This window comes from Mycteria americana, chromosome 7 (assembly GCF_035582795.1).
Source record: "Mycteria americana isolate JAX WOST 10 ecotype Jacksonville Zoo and Gardens chromosome 7, USCA_MyAme_1.0, whole genome shotgun sequence".
Classification (NCBI taxonomy): domain Eukaryota; kingdom Metazoa; phylum Chordata; class Aves; order Ciconiiformes; family Ciconiidae; genus Mycteria; species Mycteria americana.
The window spans coordinates 28,089,793-28,110,642 of NC_134371.1; the positions used below are offsets into that span (position 1 = coordinate 28,089,793).

Consider the following 20,850-nt stretch of genomic DNA (forward strand, 5'->3'; position numbering starts at 1 on the left):
TTTAAAAATTAATTTTATAGAAATTATTTGAAACCTGAACTCCAACATAAAATAATCCATTTGCAAGGTGTGCTCTGATAGCATAATCAAGCTTCTCTTAATGAATGCTGCCACATGTATGGAACAGTAAAGATTTGGGTTTTTTCCTCCATAAAATAAGTAAAACGTAGTATTGCTTACATTAAATATACACAGTCCCTTACCTTCAACATTTATGTAACTGAGGAACTTGGAATACTGTATTTTAGTGGCATGAAAGGAAGCCATACTTGTCGTCTTTAAGCATGAAGCAGGCTGAAGAAGGACTTCACACAACCCTCTTGCTTTTCTAGAACAGTTTTTAAGCATTTCCATAATTATTTTGTTTGCTTTGTCCTCAATTGCTTCATTTTACTTACATCTGGAGTTTTAAAAATTGTGGGTCTGCACAGCTCTGATAGGGTTTTGTAGTCAGAACTGTAGGGTAAAGTATCTGCATGGGAAACAGCTATAGGCCTTGCCATTGTATGTCTCTGCATTCCTTTCAGCTGATGTATATCTGCCATTAACTCTTTCTGGTGCTGTGATTGCACTTTCATGTTGACTGGCAAAATTCATTTAGTGCCCTTTTGCATCAAGCTACTGAGGCACATTTTCTGTCCCCAGAGATATACATGACAAATGTTTTTGACACCTGTATGCTTTCTGTCCTTCTCCCTGCTATTATTCATAATAATGACTGTGTGCTATGCCTGCGTATCAGTGATTATAAAAATATCTCCTGGCTACTTATAGTTCTGAGTGCAGTTTGAAACTGTGACTCAGCTTCACATACTGGGATTCAAGTGGCTTATTGACTCCCAAACACTGTAAGACCAACTTCTGTGTATTATTTTTATTTACAAAGTATTCCTCATTGCATTCTGTCTTCCTGAACTATATACAGTGTTTCTGAATGACTGATACACTACTTAGGCCTTTATAAATACTGAGATGTTCACTATGCGATATAAATTCAATTTTTATCCCAAAGTGTTTCTACTCATCAGTTTTCTGGGAACATATGTTGGTCATTCTGAACGGAATCACAGTGTTTGTTTTTTCAACATGATTTTGATACTGCATAAATACTGCAAATAGAGTTTTGAGGAATTACAGTAATTTCAATTTGAACCTGTGTTTATACGACTATAATACCAGAAAACAATGCATATAGTTCTGTTCTCTAACAATATTTGTTCTGTCTCCACCCTGAGAGAAGGTGTATAGATTTCTGAATTTGTACACATGTATAACTATGCAAAATAAATGCTCAGTTATAAAATTATATTCTGAAAAGAATAAGTCATTTGCCTTTAATAAAATACTTTTTAAGAGTCTCTGATAAGTATTCTTTTTTTCTTGACAGTCTGTGGTGGACGACTGGATTGAATCATATAAACAAGACAGGGACATAGCACTTCTGGATTTAATCAACTTCTTTATCCAGTGTTCAGGATGTCGAGGTACAGAACGTTGGAAACAAGTTGTATAGAATAAATCTGAGTCATACAAACGTGTATTAGTGCAAATGCTGGTAAAGATGTGGGAGGCACATGGATTGGTACTCCTCATATGCATGGTTTATATAGAAATATTGTCTACATTCAGGAATAATTTTATTTAAAGCTTTTTTGTCAAGGGCCTACCCTTTCTTTTTCTCACTTCCCTGTCATCCTAAAGTGTACAAATCCTCACAGAGACTCTCTACTCATCAGCAAAAGGAGACAAAAGATCTGTTAATAAAGGTAGGTGTATCTTTACTTCCCCTTTCTGTTTCTTCCCATTTTTTTTATTACAAGGATTAGTAGGTGTAGCTATACCTTAACTTTGCTATTTTTTCTTTCTTTCTAGGAAAATGATGGTTGTTTTAAACTGAAGAGGAAGGAGTCAGGCTTCAGTTGACTTCAATTAGCAAGAAAGATTTCTTCTGGATGAAACATCAATCTTATTTCTTCCTCTGTAATACTTGATCAAGTCAGCAGCCAGTGGTGTGCCTTTTATACCCTATTTAAGCAGTCTCCATTACCAGGCATGCAGCAGTCAGTCTTTCTAGCATTCTGTTGCCACACTGTACCTTCTAATGAATTTTTCATTTGTTGTCTTTTTTCAGTTAACTCAGCCTTGAAAAGAGAGAAAGACAGAGCTCTACTCTGTAGTGCCCAGAACCAAACTATTTACTGTTTCCTGATGCTTCCTATAAAGTGCTTTGAGTAGAACTGAAAATAACCCACAATTCAGAAATTCTTTTTCTTCATTTTTTTAACTGATGTGGGAATATACCTTTAGACATCAAATGATCTGGGTAGAAGTCCCTTTTCTTCCTTCTTAAGTATAAGGTGAAGTCCCAAGCACAGTTAAAAGCATCAAAGAAAAGAAATATGAGCCGTCAGCAGCTTCAGCAACCCTTTTTCATAGCTTAAGGAAATAAAGTTATTTTGTGGATGATAGGAAATTCTGAAGCTGTGGAGGCATTCTGTGAAAGGGCTGAAGCTTAGGATTTAGATTACCAGCCTGTGTCAATGTCTGTACTGTTCACGCAGATTCCCTAAAATATTTTTCAGACTTGTTTGGCAGCTTATGTGAAAGTAGTTGTATTCTGTTTGCTGCTTTTTAACACTTTCCTAAAGGTGTATATGAAAAAAAAACCAACCCAAACCTACAAGCTTCATTCTAAGAATTTGGGCAGCATTAAACCAAAGGGATCCTTGGCCATATGTTTTTATTCTTGTTGATGCAAGCTTTTGGCAGAGGCATGTCATAAATATATCTTCATTCCCCTGCTGCTCTCTAATTTCTACTTTCTTTGTTTCTCCTTGTTAGAGAAAGCAGCACTCTTATAATCTCAGAAGATTCATATTTTTTAAACCTCTTGTTACTGACTGATGCAGGCTGAATGCCCACTGTCAACCATATGCTGCTGAAGCAATTGCTTCCCAGAAAAGCTTTCTGTTATTGGCTGTGAAGCAGCAGCGCTTCAAGTGGCTGATGTAATTTACTTTCTTCTTTTAATTTTTTTTTTTTAATGGTGACTTTCTATCCATTTTCAGTACTCTGCTTTGTACCCTCAGGGATATCTCTCTGCTGAGCTTGCTTTAGTGGCCTTCTGGTTCCAAACGGCAATGATAGGAGAATGGAAGCAAAAATGACTTATCCCCTGGGTTTATAGTGTCTTTGGAGGATTTATTTCTGTGTTGGAATTTTTGCAGTGGGTGCAGTAACAGCTGTAAACAGGAATCAAATCCTGTGCTTTCCAATTTCCAGTAACATGCCTGTTTTCTAGAATAAGTAAAAACTTTATCAGAAGAGATTTACCCCACTTAGGGTAAAATGCATACTAAGCTGTCCTTAATGGAAATGAGGTATGGAAATCTGGGGATTTTCTGTATTTTGTAAGGAAGACCAAGTTGCTTTTTCATGGGAAGATTATATGCTCTATTATGACATTTTTATTTCCCTTTAAAGATTTTGCTGACTTTCTTGTTTGTTTCCATTTCTGATAAGTAATAGCTCCTTGTGAATCTCAATGGCTGCTTTATTTTCCTTAATATTCCTTAATTTTCTTCTTTTTAGTTTGCTCCACTAACACTGTCCGGATTCTCCAGCCTTCTTTCCCAATGTTGGATCTAAATGCTGACCGATAACGTATCTAACTTTGTGAGCACTCACTTGAAGCGAGGAGGACAACTAGCTTGGGAGGAGGTTCCTCAGGAAAACTCTGAAAGTGTTGCTAGGTTTATAAATCTACTATTTAAATTCTACTGCTTAGAATTATTTGATATCTTAAATATATGTAAAATGCACTTAGCATGACATTTCTTTCAAAAGTTTTAAGCAGGTGAAAAGTGTTTTAGGCACCAAACTGTTTTATTTAGCAACAGTATTGACCCTGACAAAAATATCTTTCTGTTTAGAGAAACATTGATTTTTATATATTTATCCCATGGTCTTGGGCAACACATACGCTTGAATCAACCTCTTAGCATCCTCCAGCTTTGCTTAGAGATGTTCCTGGAATGATAAGTGATCTATTGTAAATATGAATAAGCAGGCATGCTATATAAATTATTAATACTAAAAAATTGTAAAATTAATTTATTTTGCAGGCGAACTTAAAAGATCTGTGCAACTTAAAACTGAATAAATATAAACCAAGTATTCAAGCACTTCTGTCCTTTGTCAACACTTCTGAGTATCTGTTTAATTAGTTACTTTCTATATTATGAGTTCTGGTTCATACAGTAATGTCCATTAAAACATGAGAGATTTGTTTTTAGCATCACTTCCGTAATCTTTCTAGGTTTTTGAAAGATCATTTGGTATAAATTAGAAGTTTGTCCTATTGAACTACCAAAAGCATCTGAATTCAATAATCAGATTTGCACAGGAGTTAAATCACTTTTTATGCCATCTTTCTACTAGTTTGCCTGCTCAATCTGTATGTTTGTTGCCTTTGCTGATTTTGATTACAAAGAACTGAAAATAGTTTCTTAAAGAATTTTTCCTTTATCTTGCTATTTTTTTCTTCAATAATACCAACAAAAATCCCTGCCTTTCACAGTTTGTCTGTGTAGTCTTCTCCATGATGTTAACCATTTTTCTGCCACAGAAATACAATGTAACATGGACTGATAAATTCACCTATTCACTTTTTGTTTCCTACCTTATTTTAAAATGCATTGCTGCTTCTAGAGGGAGGATCTTGTATCAGATGGTACCTCAGAAAGATGAAAAAGTTAGTTCTAAAATAACTTCTTCTTCCTGGAAAAACCAGCAAATAAATGCTGTTTCCAGTCCTTGAAAAAAACCAGTTTTGTTTGTTGGTAGTAGGTATTTATTTTCCACAGTATTCACAATCTGTAAAGCAGGTGGCGTTTTATTTACCTTCTCACTTCTCTATCAGAAACTTAATTTAGGATTTTGCATTTTTAGATAACAGGAAACTTTTTGAATTTAGGTTGTCGTAATGATAAACTGATTTTTCAAATAACTTTCACTTGGCTGGGGGTTGGAAGTATATCCATGCTACCGCGATTTCCATTTCAAATGTTGTAGTTTGGTCTGTAGCATTGTGGATACAGGCATCCTCCTCTGTTGCAGAAGAGTTGCAGATCAACATTCAGAGTTTTCTGGGGTTTTTTGAAAGCTCTCTTTCATTGCTTTCTTCTTTGTAGGAACATATTTTTGCCTTTTTTTCCCTTTTTTCTTTTTTCTTTTTTTTTTTTTGAACACTTACATAAAGCACAGTGTACTATGCTGAGATCTCTGAGCTAGTTGCAAGCAAGCTGAAATGTCTAATCAGCAATATGCATGCCCAGGTCCCAGAAGGATTATAACTGTGTCAGTATGATGCTGCATCTGGGCTAATTAGCTCTGCTTCTCAGACTGAGTAATTAGCTCAGGTGTCATGCTCTGCTGCTATGACAACCAGGCTGTTTCCTTTTCTGGAGCTCCATGGATTTAGAGCTGACTTGAGTATCTGCATTGCTGTCTGCTTTTGCCTTCTGTTATTGATATAAAACAAACAGAAAACCCCACAAGCACTCTGACCTTTCTACATGTTAAAGGTGGAGAGCCATGCTTGCGGAATAATTTTTTTTTTCTTTTTTCCTAACCAGAAGCAATTAGTGGTTGAAACAGCCTCTTCAGCTGTGAAGGACAAACCAACCCATCAAGTCCGTGTAAGAAAAGCAGCTTTCTTGTGCAGGGGAAAAAAGGTGTCTCACTAGTTGAAGAGAACTACTTGACTGCTTTCAAGTATATAGTGAAATTATTCCCATTCTTTCTCTGCCATCCCTCTTCTTCCCTCTCATTTCTTTTCTGATGGGTAAACCAGAAACCTGTAAATTCTTCAGCAGATCTTCAGAAGTGGTTTGAGCACTGCTTCCACTGCTAGCCTTACCTCTATCAGACAGCTCTGAGACACCAGTTACTGACTAAACAAAACTGGTGGAACTCCCTTACTGTTGAATTCTTAGCAGTGTTGTAGCCTTCTCTGGATCATAAGGAGCTCTCCATTTAAATAGTTTTGTGATTTGGTACACTGAAGTTGTTTTTAGGAATAGTTGGTGAAGGAAGCAGGTGAATTTCATTTGATGTTTCTCATATCTTATTTTTCCCCTCAATATCTTCTCTTTAGGTTCTTGTGTGGAATCAAAAATGAATGAACAAATGTTCAAACTGCTACCTGTCAGCCTTGATTGCTAGTGTTGTTTAGGGTTGAGTTTTTTCAATTGTGAGTAAGCAGGAATCTGTGGATGACCTTTTTTCCCCAGAGCTTGAAGTGGGACATCTTTATGGAATTTGTCCTTGTGAATCAGACACTTGGGGATCCACACTCCCTTCCAGCTTGAGGCTTGAATCTCTAGTTGTTCCTCACCTATTCTAGTAAGATCCTCTGAAAAATTCTGTGATTGAACTGTGCAAACTGAGTCAAGTGCAGGAGTTAGGAGTTAGCTTGCTTGAATGCAGGATGCACGCTCATTTTGATTTTTATTAACGTTCTATGCTCTTAATTAAGGGCAAGCTAATAGGTTTCTGTTTTGCCAAAGGAAATTGAAGGCTAAAACCAGGAAAAAGCACTGTAAAGTGGCCATTGTACGGTCTGGCAGAAGAAATGAACAAGCAACTGCTTGCTTTGCTGTTGGACAGGATTTCAGAAAGTAAATTAGCCAGGAAATAGTGTTATTTACTCTGATTAATAATATTTTAATAGGGGGTATAACATTGTAAATAGACTAATGGTTTAAAAAAATTAGTCTTTTGTCATTTATTTGTACACAGTTTTGTTTTGTGATCGATGGAATAATATCACTCTATACAGATGGATGTTATTGAGCATGGAAGGAAGACTGCTTGATAAATATAATTTCCTGCAAATGGTCCTTTCGTAAGGAATTGCAAATTGTTACTGAGAAATGTTGCTGGCTTTGGCATGTCTTAAAGCTTTATCTCTTCAGTCATTCATGTATTATTAAGAAGTTGATATCATAAATGTTTAGTATTTTGAACAAATTAGAGAATAATGCTATTCATTGCATTGAAGCCTGTGTTTTTATTAAGGGAGTAAAACATGCTTTCTCACGGTTTCTTCAACAAAATCCCTTTTTAGTGTGTGAGTATAGGGGAGAAGTTGCAAAGTAAAGGACTAATACACATTAAAAAAAATTGATACTTATACATGATTTAAGTCATAGTAATGTCAAGGATTTATAAAATAGAAATAAATACACCCCCAATAACTGTATGAGGCAGTTAAAAACATGCTGTTAACCACATTCAAAAATGGGAAGGTAAGACTGAAAGACAGAAATGACTTAATTTCAATTTTAATTTCACGTGTGGTGTAGATAAACTAGATCTGAACTTTGTGCTTCTTGTTTCTGAGCCTTGAGGTCATTTCTACAGTGTGTTTATCTTGAAGTGAAAGCTTATAAAATTCAAACTGAAAATAAGATGCAAATTATTAACTGGCTTGGGTGGAAGATATATCAGATTACCAGACATGCATTAAACGTTTCATCAGGTCAGTTCTTTAAATGAAGATAGGTAGGGTTAAAAAGTTCATATCAAACACTTGACAATTAATGTGGTTACATCAAAATAAATTTTTTGTGAAAAAGTACAAATGGTTGATATTTGACATTCTTGAAACTAAAGCTTTAGTTTCATTGTGTATATCAGTTTTAAACCAAAAAGGTTTTCAATATTTCTTCCTGTTTGCTGCTGAATGATATCTGTACTTTTCATCTCATGTACTCTTTCTTCCTTAATTTTCTTTTCTATTTTTTAGCTCTTCAAAGTTTATTTGTCTATGGAAAAAATAGCTACAAAATGAATTTTTTTTGGGGGGTGGGGGTGGGGGTGGGTGTCTTTTAAGCTTTGCATCTCCCTAACTCTTCTGGAGATAGGAAGCCTTGAAAAATTTAAAAAAAAAAAAAAAAAAAATCAGATCTGAAAGTGTAAAAAAATATTTGAAATAGTACATCACATTTTGTAGCCACTTGTGAACTAATGGCATCTTTTTCCCCAAAAGTGCATCATACTACTTTCAGAAACTAGTGAAAAAAACCTGCATGAATTTGCTGACCTTTCAGTACCGGAGACATGAATGAAGGGCATACTGGTCTGTGGTTTCAAAATCTGAATGAAATACCTGCTGTGTTGAGGTCTGACTTCAATCCAAGATTTCATCCTATGAATTGGTAACAGGAGCGACAGTTAATTTGAACCAAACTTTTTTTTTTATTACTCTCTACCTGAATATATTGGACTATTCATGTTTCAAGTATGACAGCAGACCAACAATAAGCTGGCTTAAAATCAGCTGTTAACTAATTTATTAATATGAATTAATACAATCTTTACAATAATTTAAAATAAATTTATTAAATTAATTGACAGAATTTGTGATACTAGAAAATTTTAGAGCAAATGTATAATGTAAGGGAAGACAAATTACCTTTGAAATTATAATCTAAGAGCAAGTTTTGCACTGCCAGTTCTGTATAATATGCTCAAATCTCTGCTGAAAAGGAAAGCACTCCTTGTAAGCGTGGAACAAAGTCTACGTTCTGCTCCTGTGTACTACTTAGTGAATTCATAGCTTGTAAAATTATTTTTGGCACTGCTTGTTGGAGATAGATTGTGTACGGCTTTCAAATATTACTGCTTGTTTTCCACTGTATTCATTTAATTACATACATATGGATCTGGAAAATGGTACTACTCGTGACTGCAGAGTCACTATGTGAGAAGTCTTTCTCAGATCGATGATGCTTTAATGCTACAACTTTTTAAGAGAAGAGCAATAAATACCTCTTGGTGTTAATGATTCAGAATAGCTGCTGTCTTACTAGCCAGATCTGTGTCATTTCTGCTTTATTTACGCTTAGTTTGTTTTCTGTATAATACAAATTTGTTACAGGAGGAATACCTCTGTACTACGCAGATAAAAATCATTAGGGTGTTGTTTTTTTTTTTTACGGTATTGTTCTAAGACTTGTGAGCAAATTATGCATGTGTATGAGTTTGTCTCTACTTATGCGTTAGATGCATCGCTGCATGTTATTTTGGATGACATAGGAGGTACTTTCTGTGAAGACAGGAACTAATTATGAACAACAAATACCACTAGATCTTAGCACTTTCTTACTGGATTACAAATAGGAATGCACCTCAATTCTCTAGTCTTTCCAAATATGCAAATTCTGCTGAAGGTTGAGTCAGACTTTTTCCAGACCAAGGGTAGGAATTAAATTCCAAAAATGACATTTCTCTTAGCAAACACTGTAATTATGATTCTGTCTTTTGCATTAAGGAAGCTATAGATTTATTTTAAGTGCAATGCTAGTACACACTTCAGTAATCACCTTTGAAGAGAAAAAGACAGGGATGATTAAAAAGGTCTACATCCTAATAAAAAAGCCTTATTCTCTGCCACAAAGAAAGTGATTAAAACAAATCCAATATTCTCTTAAACTGCAAGCATTCAACAGTAGCTTAATGTAGAAGAATAAGAACAACTTGGGTTTCAAAGAAGATACATGTAAATTTGGAAAAAGTGGGCTCTTAAGCAGAGGCAATCCTGCTCACATTCCACTACCACCTACTTCATTCCCTATTTATATCAACCTGATCATATTGCCTCGATCATCTTCAACCTGAACCGTGACTACTTGAGCCTTACAATTTTTCACCTCCTTTTCACTGGAAGTTATGGCATTTTCTGGCACTGCTAGGGTCAAACCCATTACAGGGAAGAATGGTGTAAATGGCCTTTACCTCCATGTTGTCGTCTTTTCCTTATTTGCATTGAGCAAGAAGCATGGTAGAATGTTTTTGGGTACCTGGAAGGGTGGAAAAGGGAGTTGTACAAAACTATTATCAAATCTTGCAGGAACAGTGAGGAGCTCCCTTGCCAGGAGTCTCTGTTCCCTTGTTTAAATAAGGAACGGATAACCCCTAGCAAAGCTGAACCTGGTTCTTGGATAACTGTCATCAACTTAGAAGTGAGCAGTAGAGAGTTTTGCACTTCTTTCAGTTAACACCATTATCTTAAATTTCAGCTTAGAACAACTGGTATTTGTACTCTCCACCTGTAGCATTAGATACCGGGTATTTCAGTTCGAAACTGCCTGATTTCATAAAGGGATGAACTCAAGAGTTATGAGGTTAAAACACCTTTGACTGATTAGAAAGCCTTTTCTCTCAGGAGTCGCCTGCGGAGTTTAATAGGCACCATCTGTTGTGGAAGTAAGGTTCTACAAAGTCATAACATCATTTTTTGAAATATCTTTAATGTGTTTTGTCAGATTTACCACAATCTCTACTATAAGTGTTCTGCATAACTTGTAAGTTGTTGTGACTTAGCAAACTGTGATAATGGGAAAAGGGCCTAAAAATACTTTTAGCAACTTTTGGGAATGAAAACTTATTGTAGATATATTTAACTACATAGATATAGCCAATAATGTTGTTATTTGAAATAACCTTTTTTTAGACTCTAGGAAGTATCAGATCCAAAAATTCTCAAGGATTAAACCACTAAAACAAGTTTTACTTGAGATCTAATTTAGTATGCCAAGAATACATTTCCTATTGACCATGTTTATGCCCAGCGCAGACTAGTGGATCAAGATTATTTAGCCAACTATATGAATTGAACCACAAAGTAATGCAGGTAGCTCCGTGATAAGAGGTACTGGTGATAAATTTCTAAGATATAACAAAAAAATTACAGTGGTTTAAAAAGAATTGTTGAGATTATGAAGTGATTGTTCTTGAAATTTAGTAAAACCAAATAGCAAGAAGTTCTTTAAAACTGTTGGAAATAAGATACCTGCCTAAAAAATAATAATCTGCTTGGATTATCAATGTGTAGAAAGAGCAGTTAATGAATACTGGGAGTTTCAGAAAGACTAAATGATTTATTTTGTATCATTTCTTAGCACAGGTAATGATGGGATAGGTATTTCAAGCAAAAGGATACTAAATACACCATATCTGCTGTGATCACTGATGTATGAGAAATGGAGGTACACATTTGAACAGAGGGCTGTTAAGAGTTTGCACAGTTGTATTTGAAATGCAGTAAATTCTCTGTCAAGCATTTTTAAGGGCAGTTGTGAATATTTTTGTAACTTACATGCTGCAGCTCAATCAAATTACAGTTTTATTTTAGAGATTGAATTGAGTTTCTGTTTACACAACTATGCAGGGCTGTAAACGGGGTTAACTACAAAGTCCCTCTTACCAAAAGTTTTTCTGTCATCCAGTTGCAGAACTAGATACAACCAGACACAGAACCAGCCCCTCCACCCGCCAGCCCCCTTCCCCCGCCCCCCAACAACAAAAACCCCTAATCTAATGATATCCTAAAAATTGTTTTGGAAGTATTGTCACAAATCTCCAAAAAGGAGATCCTGAAATAAGCTAATGCAGTGAGAATCAAAACCTGATCAGATCACACTCCTAGGCTTAGAAACAATTTAGGAATAAAATCACGGAACTACTAGCAAAAGTATGTAACCTTCATTAAAGACAGTTTTTCTTCCAGAGAGAGGACAGACTGGAGTTTTACAGAGGTTTAATTTGCCTCTAGGGGCAGGACTCTAATACTTTAGAGTCCAGGAAGGTGGATAACAATAAAATTAATGAATTAAATAAGATATCTAGAAGAAAATGGAAGATACTACATTCTCTCTAAAAGAAAGCCATATTGTTGCAGTGTACTGGCATCTCCTAAACATAAGAACAAAGTAATGTGGTAAAGCACTTCTGCACAAAAGGTGTTGAGAAAATTGTTATATGGCCAACTATTAAAAGAAGGGACTAAATTTTCATTTTGGGAGACCAAAGCTGATTAACAAGTACATCACATGGTTTACATAGGGAAATGGTATATCGTGCAAGTGACTTTATGTGATTGTGTAATAAGGACATTTTGGAGAGACCTAGCAGTGCTGCTAAGAAGCATTATATTTATTAAATTGAGAACTATAACAGGAGATTATACATATATTTAATGGAAATAAATCCTTTTTTTCCAAATAGTTTAGCAGAGAATAGTTTTGTGGAATAGGTGGTTGTAGTGGAATTTCAATTTGTGGTGACATAAATGCATGGCAATTTTCTGCTCTGTTGATTCAAACCATTTTTGCCTCCTGTTTTTGATTTTCATCGTATATTCTTCAAGTCAGGTTAATTAATTAGCCATTCAAAGTGACTTTTTTTTTATTAATGAGGAGGATGCAGATGCATTTCAAGAAAAGAGCATCTTCTGAGGCTAACAAAAGATTGCTGTTACTCCTGTGTTCTCACAGGCTGCCTTTTTGACAGCTAGTTTTTTCCTTAAGGTGGAGAAGACTAAAAAGTACAAAATTTAACGCACCAGGTGAGGTCAGGTATATTTCAAAGGATCCCCATAACAACATGAGTAATTTCTTCCAGTTAGAGCTGGATTTATCAAGAGAGTCCCCTCTTTCTTTCCGAAGTTATGAACAGAAGGAAATAGAGGATCTTGACAACTAGAGCATATGTGTTTCCCATTGAATTCCTACTGTCCTAAGTGGCTCCGTATACGACAGTGTATTTGTAGGGAGCTCCTTTGGTTCCAAGGATATTGCTCACACGACTTTTGTTTGAAGTGAGCTCAACCAGCGTCCTCAAAGTACTCCCTTCAGACTTTTTTGATAACCAAAAAAGGCATTGAATCCCATGCCATCCTAACTGCAACTGTAAATCAGCCTCTCTGATCTTGTGACCTGTGTCAGTTTTGGATTCTGACACTGTACGTGAATGGAAAAGACAACAGTTGCTGGACCAGTCAAGTTGCTAAGTGACATTTCTACTCTTAACTCCAAATCCGGTAACAAGAATTTCCTGTCTTAAGGTTTTACTTATAGTTTAGAGCCAGCTGAAGATTCTCAGTTCCTGTGAAGCAAGCATCAGTGGGGAATATAGTGGAAATCATTAAAATTCTTTCTTTAGAGCCTTTGAAGACAAGTTACTTCCAATCTGCAGTGAGGTGGTTGTTCTAAAACTATGGCCTAACAAAACAAAAATCTTAACTGAATTTTGCAGTAGAGAATCACATATGCTAACATATTTGCTTTTAAAGAGAGAAGAAAATAAAATCAACTATTATGCCTGACTAGAAATAATAATTTCATCCTGGTATGGCACCATTTGTAGAATATCAGCAAACCATGTTCTTTTCAGGTTAAGAGGAAAGATATAAGTTTGTTTTCATATCTTGCTTTTATTATTTGGCGAGTTGGGTAAGTGACCAGTGCCGGAATAGCTTTTTGCTCTGAATTATGAGAAGATTGAGTTTATGGATTGTCAGCAGTTTGATTTGTAATCTTCCAAGCAGCTGTTGAACTGTCTTTTCAACTAATTACCACTGAATTTCCTTCCAGAAGATGTAATCCTTTCCATTAACATACAAAAGAAAATATATGCCAGTCAGTTCCTGGTGCCACTTGTGGGTATTTCAGTAACAGGTTGGAATTTTAAGTCCTGATTAACAAAGGAATCATAAGAGATTCAAACTGTCTTGAATTCTTTATCTGAATTACAACGGGTTTAATCTTAATGATAATGATGCAGAAAACCTGGATGAGTTAGTTTGCTTTTTGTTCTCAAGATTTGTTATTAATGGGTTTTTTTTCTTTTTCTGGAGACTCCAGTCTTCTGGGGCTAGCATCAAGATAGCGAAGGTTTGTAGTTGATGCAGAAATTTGACTTACTGGTGTCGTATGCAGAATACAGCTTATTCTCACTTATATCATATGATGTCTCACTATTGAGTATATATATTTTGAGAATTTATAGCTAAATCCATGGCTTAGAGTTTAATTTATGATGTGTACATTTGGAGTTACTTGTACTTCTGTCAAAGAGATAGTTTTGTTTTGGGTTTTTTTTGTGGTGGGAGAGTACACTTGAGCTCTAAAGATTTTTAAACACTCTCTGTGTACTGTCTGTCTGGCCTGCTTGTAGCTGCTTACAGAAGAATGTTGCAAACAGGAAAGATACCAGCCAGCCCCGTTATAAGCACTTGCAAACCATTTTGTCTAATAGCAGTGAAGGATGTTCTGACTCTCAGATTTGTTTATCTAATTTTCAGTCCATTTTTTTTCTGGTTTCCATGGTAGCCTGTACCAGTAGGATTATATTTCAGTTGTGTGCTGTGTGGAAAAATCACTTTATTTAGCTCTCTGATAGTTCACTGGCTACTTCCTTGGAATGTTTTTTGAGACATAACAAATCGTTCCATATACATCTTCTCTGTCCCACATGGAATTTTGTAGAGACTTCTCATAGCCCTATTTTCACCACTCTTTCATTTCATACCAGTTATTTCTTTGTATTAAAATTAAGATTAAAGAGTGAAACTACATTCATATAATATTTATGACCTAATCTTAGGTCTCATGGTTCTTAGATACCTGCATTCAAATGAGGCCTTGATGTAAACAGTTTGCTGATAAGGGGCAGTGGCTGAGTTCAGCAGTTCGCAAGGTGTTATCGGAGTAGAATCATAACTGTTGAGTACAAGCTGTTCGGTCTGGAGAAAGACAGGGTGGCCTATAACAATTGTCAGTTAGTTTAACTTGGTATATTACTTTATTGCTCTGGTTGTCTGATACTTTGGCCAGTGATTACCTAGTAGTGCTACTTTGCCTATTATCTATATAATGCCATAATTATTTCTTTTACCTCCTTAATTGGGATATAAAATTAAAGGTGGATTTAGTTTTGACTGCTTTTGTGCATGAATGGTAGCTTACTAAACTTAACTCAGTGATTACAGAGGTGTTTAATAAATTTTAGGGAGAAAAAATAATCATAAGTTGGGGAAGGAAGGAAGAATTTTAACATATTCAGAGTAAGTTAATTGATATCAACGGTGTACCACAGTAATATCAGCATAGTACAGTATAATGTAATGCATATTAGTATAGTACACTGTTTTGATTGTAAAGTGTATTTATTGTAGCATACAGTATTAATAATTGAGCTTACTTGCGTTGGCTTTGCTCTGATTATGGTAGGTTATAAAATCAAGAGCAATACTATGGACCAGGTTTAAAACCCAAGCTGTGAAGATATGGGACAAGTTAGAGATAAACTGCAGGGCTTAGATTTAGATTTAACGTGCACAGATGGATATCCCCTAGCTTGCTTTCAGGGAAATACACACAATTGATCTTACTAAGTAGCTAATGTTTCCTAGTGCTCTGAAGGAAGACTAGGCAACAAGCTGCTCTTGGGAAAGGTGAGCATCTGCACTCCTCACCTCCTGGCAGTGTTCCTCTCTGCCTACCTGTGTTGAGCAAAGCTTGCAGTTCATTCTGATTAGAACCAGTGAGAGAAATTGTGCTATTGTGAAAAATGCATTTAACCCTTAGGTATTTTGAGACTTAAATCTCATGGAAACAATGTAAGGTGGCAGGCATTTTGAAAATGGGCAATGCTCTATGCATTTCTTTTTAGTTCTTATCAGCCTGTAATAACAGCAAAAAAGTACTAAATATCCTAGAAAAAATTAGTTGCATGCATGAGTTCTCATTAATAGGGAAAATTCAAGGAGAAGGGGAAACTGAAACATCTGTAACATTGGAATGAAGAATGAAGAGGTAAACTTGTGCCTTTAAATGCAGGAAAGTATAAGGCAAAAGGAAGAAATTATGGATTCTGAAAATTACAAGAAAGGAATGTGTTCTGTGAGGGCATATCTACACAGATGAGCTTAGGAAGCAGGAGAAGAGAGAGGCAGACGGGTGTACATGCCAGTGGTTTAGCTTTGCTTCAACAGCCAAAATAGCAGTATACTCATTTCATCTGATGAGTATGTTGTGGGGCTGCTTTCAGCTGCTGCAGAATGATAGAGCCAGAATATACTGCTGAACAGGGCCATAAATTAAAAATGTAACTCAATTTTTGAATATTTCATCAACCAGTTGATCCACAGTATAACACCTGTTGGTGTTTTTGTTGTGGACTTCAAGGAAAATTTCATGTGGGAAGGACAACAAAGCAATTACTAGTCAGAGTCTATGTTGACATGGAGCTACAGCTGAGAATGTAGTTATGCCAGAAAAAAAAAGGGGGTACTGTACAGAAAATTTGGCATTATGGTTAAACTTAAAAATGTGAGTATATTACAGTAAAGACATCCTGATATTAAGACTTCCAGACATCTTAAACTGATAGTGGGGGAGAGGGAGCACTGGTTAAGCCAGTTTAAGGTTTAAGAAACCTTAACAGGAAAGATTACCTCAAGTGCTGAAAGCTGGGGAAAAAAAATAAGAAAAAAGAAATTGAGTGGTTTGTTACAAAATACTGAGAAAACTAAATGCTCTTTACAAAATAAAACATTAGCTGTAGGTTATGTTAAAATATTTTATTTTACCCAAGTATTGCTTTGTATTTTCCCACTTTAAAGATTTTCCCACCAAGCTGTAAGAATAACCAGAGGAGTAAGGTGGCTGCTTTATTCTGTGGCTGCATAAGTGGTGTTTTGCATTTGGATATCTACAAAGAATAGTATTAGTGGCATGATAATATTTGATGTATTTACAGGGCCATTTTTAATTTGAGCAAAACACACGATTTCAACTAATTCTGATATTCAGATTTGTAAAGTAGAGGATCCAAAACAATCTGAGGGGAGATTGGAAATAAGGATTTAAGCCATTTTCCAGATTCAACCTGCCTTACTTGCAATGTTCCTCTGTGTTTTTCTTCTTTCCTTTTCCCTTAGTGGTACTTGATTAATTTTCCCCCTTGAGTCCACTATCTTTGTGTTAATTAATGTACTCAAACTCTTCTTTCCCTCTTGTATTTCATCCACTATTTATTACTATTTGTCTTTCAGTGCTCTCTTCAGTACTTGCTGCTTTATCACTTATGTAAAGTTTTGGTTTTCTAGTATTATTAAGTTTACATAGGTGTATCTTATTTTACATTTTGTTCTCAAATACTCTTTAGTGAATCCTAGACACTGACTGTTGAGAAAGAAGTTATATGTTGAGCTTCCTCAGTTTTCTGCTCCTTTTTCCACATTCCCACTTATATTTGTCTTGTCAACACTTGTTGTGATCTGTGTGTGTTCCAGCAGTTTATCTTTTTCTCAGTTCTGAGGTGACAGTTCCCTCTTGCATTATATTTTTTACAAGCATATCCAGACTTTCACTGATTTTGGCTCTAGTGTGTGCTCTTTTGTTCTCTTATCCATGCCAAAACATGTTGAGCAACTATTCATTGTGTTGTTTTAACTTCACGTTTAATATGATGCTTCCTCTTATTTTTCCATAGTAGCCAAGTTCCAATCAGAAAAAAAGAAATTTTCCTCAAGGGCTTTTTTCTGTAGAGTTTCATCTAGTTTTTCTTTGTAAGTCCTTGTAAATAAAGATCCTGTCTCTGCTCTGTAAATGGCTAATCCAGGCACAGAGTCATTGATATAAAAAGCTTTTTGGACAGCGGATACAGTATCTGTGCCACTCCCTGTGGGGAGTTTTTTTCAGATAACATACTACATGTTTAAACCATAGCTGTTATTAATTTCCTATTCTGCTTCAAATTGTGTAATGACTAGGCTCAGAGTACCTGGAAGATTTCTTAAAGTTCATGGAATGGAAACTTGAAGTTCTTAAATTTGTATAATAGATACATATTTGCAATAAGGAAAAAGCAGAACTCCAGCCTAAGCCCTCTTCCTTACCCTCTCTGGTAAGGAAGGGCTAATTCAAGCTTTTCCCCTTTTTCTTAAGTTTAGGGGTTTTTACATACCCGGAGGAAGGTGTTACTGTCAGTGTATATGCAGTTGCAATAGTTTGTATGCTGCACTTTTGTAAATTCATCCATGAGACTGCAAGGTAGATGCCTGGAAAATGGAGAATGTGCCATTATGGACAGTCTTTGAAATAGTTTATATTGTCCAGACTCTTATAGGAACTCAGAAGTGAAAGAAAATAGCAGTCTGCAGCATCCTATCAATTCTTCTTGTAAGACCACCCTCTTTCTTCCTGCGCTTCCCTACCTAGTTCATTGGCTGTAGCGAGAGCTGCACATGTCCAAGATACAATAATTTCACCTACACAACTCCTGTTCACTTCCATAACAGTTCTATTTTCTGTTGCTAATGAAGCTAGACAGAATAGTAGACAGCCTGTAAGACGGTGACTCATCAAAGTTTACACACAGAGAGACTAAATCAAGGTTGCACAGAGCATCTTAAGTTTGGCACTTCTTGATTTCTGCTTTAGTTTCTAATCACAAAGATTATGTATTTTTTGCATGTGGTTTCTCAAATTTTCTCTATGTTCTTAGACAAAGAAAAACCTCCATACATGTGTTCAGACAGTCAAAAAGTAAAATGCTAGCAAATAAAACAATTTTTTTTTTTTCGTAGCAAAGCAGGAAGGAAAAAGGAGAACTTCTCTCCTCTTACGTACTTTTAAATGAGGAGAGAGAAAGATAAAGGCACTGCTTTGAGCCAGCTCAGCTAAATTTGCATTGTCTTTTCACAGATCATGGTCAGTAAATGCTTTAGTCTTTAATATACTCTGAATAAGTGATTTCATGAGAAGCACAACTAATGAAGAGTGATTTCTAGCGTATCTGTCTTGATCCGCTTTACTGGATTGTACAAAAGCTGTTGAACGTACTCATGAAGTGTCAGATACTCTTTATGAGTGATGATGTTCTGAATGCGATGTAACTCTAAAAAAGATTTAGAAGAAGCTTGTAACTTTTTGGAAGTTAAACAAACTACATGGACAAATACTGCTGGGGAAGTGGTTGGTGTGCTCCAGTTGAAGCTTGTCTTGAAGAAGCAGCAGCATTGATAATGTGAGTGTCCCCGTCTTTCTCCAGCCTCAGTCAGAGGCTGAGAGAGCCTAACGGATTGAGGCCATGGTTCATACATGGTTCAAAGAGGCCTGAATGACCTCTTTCGCTTCTACTCAACTACCTGCTTTTGTAAAATGTATTGGAACATTTTTATATCCAAGATCAGTCAGATTTGGTTTAAACAAATAGTTGAGAGTTTATTACGTAGCATACTTACTTACAGACAGAAATGCATACAAGTCTCATTTCCTTCTTTCAGATTAATAAAAAAAGCATAGAAACTTTTCAGGTAGATGGTGGCTTTCATTTAATGAGGGAAATAAAATGTTTTACATATAAGTTGTTTCAAACACATTTCTATATATCCGGTCTCATTTTATGAAGCACACCAGCTTTCATCAGACCAGCTGTTAAAGTTCTTCAGCTTTCTGCTGCAGCTCTGTTGGTAGTGCTTACAAAGTATCTATTTTACTGTTGTTTAACATGTCTGATTTTTTTTCCATCAAATAAATGATATGGGAAAATACCAGTCAGAGTTTTCCTGGTGGCTCTCAGAGTGGTCACTGGGGAATTCTGAAAAGTAAGGATCGGCTCTGGGAAACCTGGAGCTGTTCTGGTCTGTTTGGTGGTGCTATTGCTAATAGGATTTGGCACTGTATAGATGCTGCAAATGCAGACACTACTTTTATGCCTTATCCTTTCCTTCCACATACCGGAGCAGCAAACAGTTAATTAAAATTGTAGAGGTCCTGTACCAAGGATGTTTCTTCAGAGCCATATTTGAAAAGATCTCATGCAGTTAACAGTAGCTTCCTTGAGGTAAAACAGGATCAGTTGTCTCAAGGGAGAAGCAGGTGAAGGAGAAGCAGAGTATGGTGGTCCTTCAGCAGCTGCAGGGGACTTGCCTTTTTGGCATGCTGAGTCTGCAGATCTTTGGCAACACCCAGGTGTGGCACAGCCCACAGAAAGGCCTGGCCTATTGCTTTGAGGCAAGAAGGGTGCTGTAGAGGATTCTCTTTCTCTTTTTTGGTTGTTGCTTTGTTTTCTTTCTCATTAAGTACTATTTTTTGTGGAGTCTAGAGCCTGTCACATCAGTTGAAGATCTCTAGATAATTACTTCTCTTTTTGTAATTTTTTTTAGGACTTCTCTTTCATCTTCCCTTCTTTACTACTTCTGAGAAACACTGAGAAATAGGGCTAGAAATAAGAGTAACAGAGGACTGAGGAAAGGATCAGTATTTCATCAGGGGAAGCAAGAAAGACTGAGGGAAAGAGGGTGGACCCTGGCTATATAATACTCCTGTGATTGTCTTTTGCCTCCTAACTTCCTGGTAAGTGGAGGTACCATGTTTTATGGAGTTTGTTTTATGTATTGGGAGAAATGTAGACATTGACTAACAAGAAGTTTGTTTCTCTGATAAAGAAAATATCCTTTGGCAAAAACGTGTATGAAGGGCTGTTGAAGGTTGATAGTATGTTTGTGGGTGACTGCTGAGCTGTCTTGTCAGCATGGACCTGTAGGTGGAACAAGCACATTCACAGAAAGTGGAAGGAATGATAGACTTCTGAAGTGGATGTGCTTGGTGGATTGTTTCTATGAAAGAAAGCTTGAAGTTCTTTGAAGCAGGAAATGTGGATAAGTGTGACGTGGTTAAAAGAATCTGCCTGGATTTCCAGAAGGCCTTCAGTGGAGTCCTCGCTCTCCTGAGGGAGGAGAACCTGAGAGAACAAAGTTGCTAATGTCAAGAAGAGAAGGCCAAAGGGAGATCTTACTGCTTTCTTCAAATAACGAGAGAGAAGGTGAAGCCAGACTCTTCATGCAAATTCACAGTAATAGGATGACAGTTAACAGATACAAGACGAAACATGGGAAATTCCAGTTTAACGTAAGGGAAAACATTTTTGCCATGAGGTGGTCAAGTACTGGAGGCATAAGGGCTCAGGGAGGCTGTGGGATCACCGTCCTGGCAC

General features: G+C 36.2%; 1 protein-coding gene across 2 annotated transcripts in view; it reads left to right on the forward strand.

Moving 5' to 3' along the window:
* STAG1 (STAG1 cohesin complex component) overlaps positions 1-20,850 on the forward strand; it is a 202,655-nt gene that overhangs the window by 74,706 nt on the left and 107,099 nt on the right. For both annotated transcript variants that reach the window (XM_075507568.1, XM_075507567.1), the window contains exon 5: positions 1,388-1,484. In XM_075507568.1, the coding sequence (XP_075363683.1) occupies positions 1,388-1,484 (97 nt within the window). The remainder of the gene's footprint in view (positions 1-1,387; positions 1,485-20,850) is intronic.